The sequence below is a fragment of the Xenopus tropicalis genome, unplaced genomic scaffold, assembly GCF_000004195.4.
Source record: "Xenopus tropicalis strain Nigerian unplaced genomic scaffold, UCB_Xtro_10.0 Sca2, whole genome shotgun sequence".
Lineage (NCBI taxonomy): Eukaryota > Metazoa > Chordata > Amphibia > Anura > Pipidae > Xenopus > Xenopus tropicalis.
This window is the reverse complement of record NW_022279348.1, coordinates 1-7,266: the sequence shown is the minus strand read 5'-3', so window position 1 is coordinate 7,266 and position 7,266 is coordinate 1. Positions and strand designations below refer to the sequence as shown.

The 7,266-nt window shown below is 37.4% G+C and overlaps 1 protein-coding gene across 1 annotated transcript; it reads left to right on the top strand.

The window, feature by feature from the left end:
- The first annotated feature begins 592 nt into the window (after nucleotides 1-592).
- Nucleotides 593-7,228, top strand: LOC100485351 (interferon-induced very large GTPase 1-like). The gene has a single exon (XM_031894891.1). It carries the CDS (start codon nucleotides 593-595, stop codon nucleotides 7,226-7,228), a length of 6,636 nt encoding a protein of 2,211 aa, XP_031750751.1.
- The last annotated feature ends 38 nt before the right edge of the window (nucleotides 7,229-7,266 follow it).

Below are 7,266 nucleotides of genomic sequence, written 5' to 3'. Positions count from 1 at the left end.
AATCTGCCCCCTAGAGTCATGCATGGCTGAAAGTGCTGTTGTCGTGGCAGCATCTCTTCATGGAAATCTGGAGAGGGCAACTTCTTAAAATCAGTTGGAAATAAGTTCCAGCTTGGCAGTGGGAAAATCCTTCAGAACTTGCCATGAGTAGCGATGAACAATATTTTTCACCAGGTTTGGATTTGCTGTGAAATTCTTTGTATTGCCATTAGCGAATCTGCAAAATTTTGCAGTGAAATTTTTGAGAATTTTCACTGCTTCGTAAATTTTTCCACTTGTTTCACAGATTCTTTAGAAAACTGAAATGCCAAAAATTTACAAAACGCATTGAAATCAATGGACTTTTACTATGGTGACTATTTTCCACTGCATTGCTTTCCTCACAAAATGGGTGTTTTTTCACTTCAAAATTTTGCACCAGTTTCACAAAATTGCCAAATTTTTTGCTAATAATTACTTAGTGAAACATTTTACTCATCCCTAATCAGAACTAATTTATTTCCAGCCAAATAAATCTTTTTATATATATTAACTAAACAAACAAAATGTGCAGTAAGATTGATGCAAATGCCTATTCTCTTTTAGGAAATCAATGGAGGAAGAGGAAAATAAGCACATAAGGGAGGAACTTGCAAAGAAGCTCAGTGACACTCGTCTAGACACTGATTATTGGATTCCCCTAATTACAGAAAAGATTGGGCTTCGGAGTTCTCACGCATTACAATATTGTGATTATGAAGATTATACAGAACTAGAAGCCAAAATCAAATATCCCTGGGAGAGAAAGGCTTTGCGGAAACTCTGTAACCTGCCAGATAGCAGCACAGACTTAGCCGAAACCCAACAAATTCATTCAAGAACGTTGAAAGCAAAAAAGGAACATGCTGCTGAGATACTGGGGAAACTGAAAGGGTTAAATGATGAAGGAAAGAGTCAAGATGATGAAAGTGTCAGACAGACTGAGAAGGAACTGAAGAAAGCCCTGCAGATCCCTGCTGAACTCCTACCGCCCCCTGGGAAAAGATTCGCTGATTTCATAGATTCCTTCCAGAGGCAAATAGACCTGATAGAGGAATCATTTTTACAAAAAACAAATCTGCCAGATAAAGACATCCTAAAGTTGGCATCTGGGGGGTTAGCACTCGAGGGGATTTATATAACAGAAAACAGGAAGGATTTGCTTCAGAAACATGAGAAATTAATTTGTGTTCCTCAGGGTTTCAAGCTTTTTGGGCCGGAACAAGGTCCAGTTTTATGGCAGAGGGAATTTGAATCCATTAATAAAGAAAATCATTTTCAAAAGTCAGTTGAGAAACTTGGATTAAGTCTCAGCTGTTCCATCCCAGGTGGGTTTTTGGATCTTGGTGCTGAAGGCAACACAAACTGCTGTGAGTCTGAAAAAGCAAGTGAGACACTCAATGAGCAGATTTATGTTTCCGTAATTAGATTTAACTGCGTTCCTCTCGCTTCCTGTTACTTCACAAAGGATCAAATCAGACTTTCTAAAGAAGCTTTGCAATGTTTAACAGAAATTGAGAGTAAAATGATTGAATCTAACGCAGACAAAGAAACAATAACAAATGACTGTGCAAATTTTTATAAAAGGTTTGGGTCACATGTCAGCTTGGGCCCTATACAGTTTGGAGGAATATTGTGGTGGAAAGCATCAAGCGAAGGATTTCAGGCTGCACAGTTGCAGGAAGCCAAGAAAACAATATCTGAAGCCCTTGATGGCTTTGTGGCAGCTACTTACTATGGGTGGGGAGCAAACCTGGATGTGGCAAGTTCAAATGTCCCAGTTTCCATTTATAAATCAAACATTTCAGAATTTCTTGAAAAAATCTTTGTGATGAAAACTGGAGGTCCTCCAATAATAGATTCTCTGCAGCAATGGAAGGCGGGTCTTGTAAACAATAGTAAAACATGGAGTGTTATTGACCGAGGTTTCCAGCTGATGCCTGTATGGGAAATTATTCTGTCCAATCACAAAGAGGACTTTAAAGATTGTCTGACAATTGCAACATGTCTTGCTAATTCATACAAACTGCTGACTAATCTCCCCATAGAGACATTTTATGGAGAATGTCTATTGTATGATATGGATAAAAGTATTAATGTCTTAGAAGGCATAAAGTTATGGACAGTGGACAATGCCACAGAGCACCTGATGGCTCTTCTTCAGTATAAACATGCAGTAAATCAAGCAACAAATAACTCTAGTTCTTGGGTAGACCTGTGCCTGTCTGATGGAGACTTTCAGAATTTTGTGATGAAAGTTGTTGAGAAATATAAATCTTCCCCTAAGAATTCCATGGTAAAATTGCTCTTTCGTGAGCTTCTTGAGCCTGACATTTATTCCTGTGAAAATTTCCCAAATAAGTCATTTATTTTAAAGTGGATCCATGATTCAAAATCAAATGAATCTGAGGATATTTCTGTTTCTGTATTTACTGACAAAGTAAAAAAATCAAAGGAAGATATTGTTGGGGTGCTCTGTATTCATCATCCAAATGCAGAGGAGACTCACCAAGCCAGGGTAAGAGCAACAATACAGATTAATCGTGCATTGTGTTCATTGCTGAAATCCATGAGAGACATTAAGGAATTTGATGCAGAACTTCTGTTGCTTTGTACTGCTAACAATTCAGGATTTTGTTTACAGAATTACACCTTTAAAGGCATTTTGGGACTGCACGATATTGAACATATGGAAGAATGTATCCACACGGCCTATCGTAAATACACACAACTGAGAAAGCAAAGTAAACTGAAGTTCCAGGCCCATGTATTGCTTGCTGGTTTGACTGATGTAGGGAACAGCGATCACCCATCATCCACAGACAAAATACAACGTCTTGATTTTATGGTTAAATTCCTGGGCAATTCACTCTCTGATATTATTACAAAAAGTCTAAAAAAATTCTATGAAAATTCAGATTTCAGTGGTCTGGAAAAAGACCTTGAGGTATTAATTTCATCACAAAATGAAAGCAATGATGCAGAATTAAATGTAGAACGAGTGTTTCAGGAATTGGAACATATTGGTCAAAATAAAACTTATTGCAAAGAAATAGTTTCTGAAATGAACCCAGAGCACACAAATGTGGATTTCCAGAATTTACTTAAACAAACTGATCTTAAAAACTACTATCCAAAAAAGCTGAATATTTCTGACTTCCGTATTATCTGTAACATTGCTCATAAGTCTCCTGTATTCCAATTTTTGCAAAAATTGCTAAGTTTTGATTACCGGGCAAGGTATTTAATACACAGCTATGAAAATAAATCTATAAAATTACCCACAACCCGAGTGAATTTTACAGAGACACCCACCAAAGAGAATGTTACAGACTCAGAGAAGAATAGTTTTGACAATTTTCTGAGATTCACTGAGGCGCAATGTAATAAACTGAACACAAACACACACCATATCCACCCTATGGATCTCCAGATGGCAATTTTATACTGCGCTGATGATATAACCAGACAAGTAATCTACAGAAAACTTTCATTTTGTCAGTTTGCCCTTCCCCTCTTGGTGCCTGATCCTCGTACTGGGGATTTAGAATTCCCACTCTCTGCATTCTGTGATGTACAAAGGAAGTGGCAAAAAGAAAGCCATAAAAGTGAAACTAAGATAAATAAATCCAAACAGAAATATATAAATGAAGCAGAAATACCCATTGTAAGTTTCTTTCGGTTTGGTGACTCTCGCACCTCAAAGTCCCAACTTATTAACTCTTTGATGAGTAAGAGAAAACATGACATCTTTTACCACCGACAGTGTGAAGGCAGCACAAAGACCTCGGTACTAATGAAAGGTGTTGCAGAGATTGCCTGGTATTGTCCAGGGGGGAGGGATGATGACATGTTTGATGACTGCGTTGCTTTTACAAATCTCCATGGGGATCTACGAGAGCATGATAAGCAAGTCAGCTTCTTACTGGGCATTGCCTCCGTCATTGTCATACTTTTAACTGAGGCTGATTTGGAAGATGCAAAAAAACGAGAATTTCTACTGAAATGCTATCAGTCTCCTAAACCTTTACTATGTCTGTTTTCTGATAAAGATCATAATCTGTCAGATACTGGTAACAAAGTGAAAATTGGCACAAAGAACAGAAATGAGGCAGAATTACTACAAGAACTAAAAATAACAATTACAAGCATGATAGGGAACACAGAGAGGCCTCGTTCTCTGGATGACTGTGTGGATCTTGCAAAAGGATACGGTATCACTGTTGATGTAGAAAGTGAAATATATAAATCTACAAGAGAACAAGTTAAAATGCTAATGACTTTTTTAAGAGAGAAAGAAGTTGTAGAAATGAAGAGAAAATTTCTTCCACTACAAGGGGATCTGTGGCACAAATGGTGTCAGAAAGACAAAGAACTCAATCGTCTCAAGGGAAACCGTAATGAAAGCATCGAGCAGCAACGCAGTAAAACTGAGTCGGAGAAGAGTGAAATTAGGCAGAATCAGTTACAAAGAGCATTTCCACTCAATGTGTTTATCACATGTTTTCTAAAAATATTACAGTCACACTCAGATTTCTCAAAAATGTACTTTCTGCAGTGGTTTAAACTGCATTTAGACAAATTAACAATAGATGTTCTTCCACAACTAAAACAGACTTTTCATGACTTATGGTCAGATATTCAAAAGACAAAACAAGAACAGAAAGTAGAAGAGATGGAAAGGAAATTAAACAGTCTATCAAAGCAGATAAATGATTCAACATTTGGACTGGAACACGTCCTGAGAGAAGTGGGACAGATCTATGAGGCTTCAGTAACAGATTCTAAAGATGATAAAGGTTTTCACTTGTTACCAGAAATTGCTGCCAATCTCATGGTCTCCGGGTACCCAGTAGAACTGATGGATGGGGATGCTGCACATGTGGCTCTGAGATGGATAGGAGCTGTTATAGATAAACTGGTAGAAACACTTGGAGATAAGAAGCTTTTTGTTCTTTCAGTTCTTGGAATACAAAGTACTGGGAAATCTACTCTGCTAAATGCCATGTTTGGCCTGGAGTTTGCAGTAAGTGCAGGTAGATGCACCCGGGGGGCATTCATGCAGCTTGTAAAGGTCGATGAACAACTCAGACAAGAAATGAACTTTGACTTTGTGCTTGTAATAGATACTGAAGGCTTAAGAGCCATGGAACTGTCCAATGAAACAACTTTAAACCATGACAATGAGTTGGCTACATTTGTAATTGGCCTGGGCAACATCACACTGATTAACATTTATGGGGAAAATCCTTCTGAAATGCAGGACATTCTACAGATAGCTGTTCAGGCATTCCTGAGAATGAAATCAGTAAATCTCAAGCCGGGGTGTCTATTTGTTCATCAGAATGTTGGAGAAATCACAGCGGCAGAGAATAATATGGAGGGACATAGACGACTTCAGGAAAAACTGGATGAAATGACACGAATTGCAGCAGAACAAGAACATTCTGACATTACTTGCTTTAATGATGTGATCAAATATGATGTAAACACTCATATTAGGTACTTTGCCCACCTCTGGGAAGGTGACCCACCAATGGCTCCGCCCAACCCAAGTTACAGTCAGAATGTGCAAACGCTTAAAAAAATGATACTTGATCATGGAAAAGCACAAGGCAATGTTTTATCTATTTCAGATTTTAAGATTCGTGTAACTGATTTGTGGAATGCTCTGCTGAATGAGAACTTTGTTTTCAGCTTCAAGAATTCTCTTGAGATTGCAGCCTACAACAAGCTAGAAACACAATACTGTAAATGGACATGGGACATGAGAGAACATATGCTTAATCTGCAGAACAAACTCAAAAACCAAATTATAAACAATGAACTACAGAGTATAGAGAGAATTTCTCTTCATGATAGTCTTAAAGAGATATATACCAAAATTATGGATGACCTAAGTAATTTCTTCACTGATGAGAAAGAGGGCAATATACTGATCCAGTGGAAAGCAAAAACTGAGATCAGACTGGAAGGAGTTAAAAATGATCTTATAGATGAGTTAAAGAAAAACCTAGATGAGCAGATACACATAAAGAAAAGCAAGAGAGAAACTGACCAAATGAAAGAACAATATGAAGTTGAGCTGTTAAGTAAAAGCAGAGATTTGGCTTTATGTCTGAAAGAAAAAGCACCAAATGAAGATGAGATAGAAGAACATTTTCATATACTGTGGAGTGATTGGATTGATAAAGTAAAGGCTTCCAGGCCCATATTTAAGCCACCTAACATTAATGTGGATATGGAAAATATCCTTCTAGATTACTTTAAACAAGAGACAGATCTGATTAACAAGGTCAGAAGTTCTTGTGAATGGACCAGTTCCTATTTAGCGTTTTCTAAATATATCCAGACAAAAACAAAGCGGTTTGGAATTCAATCTGAAAAACTCAAAGAAACTGAAGAAATGGAAATAACAAAAGAAACAGAAAAACTAAGTACTGGAATTAATAGTTATATTGATAAGAAGGAGAGGGATAATATGGACTATCAGCGCAGCTACTTTCATGAAATCCTGCGCATCATAGAGAAGGAACTGAGCACCGGGTTGGACCCAAAATTCAGGTTCAAGAAGGAATTCACTGTATTTGTTTCTCTTTATTTGTGCAGAAAAGCAGCAGAGAGATTTACCCACATTTCTATTGAATTTAGAAAACGAAATGACCCAGTCAGCTATTTTGGAACAAAAAAAAATCATTTCTTAAAAATCTTTAAAACTTCCTTTGCAGAAAAGGCATCGATTGCATCACTGGCTGAAATCTTAAGTGATAAACTGACTGATTCTATAAAGGAACAAGTATATGCCCAGGCAGCTATTGGCTTAGCCAGTGAAATGAAATGCAACCACCCGGCTCTTAATGGGAACAGATCTCAATTAGAGCTTCACCTCTTGAAGTCTCTGGCTGAAAAGGAAGATTTCCCAGCATACACTCAGTATATTAAAGATCCAAAAGGAGCATTTACTGTGTTTTTGCAGGAAACTGTTACTGAATATTGTCAAAGGGATAATTCAAAGATTTGTAACATTTTAATCAGAAATCTTGAAAAATTCAAATCACTTATACAGGGAGCTATAGAGAAATCAACTGAGGCCGTTACACTCACTGGCGGTGATATTGATTCATGGGTCGGTACATTCTGTAAAGAGCTTGTTGGTGATATTAAAATTTCACAGAGAGACTTTAAAAGCCTTCAGTATTTCACAGAGTGACTTTAAAAGCCTTCAGTACCAGAACATAACAGATGTCG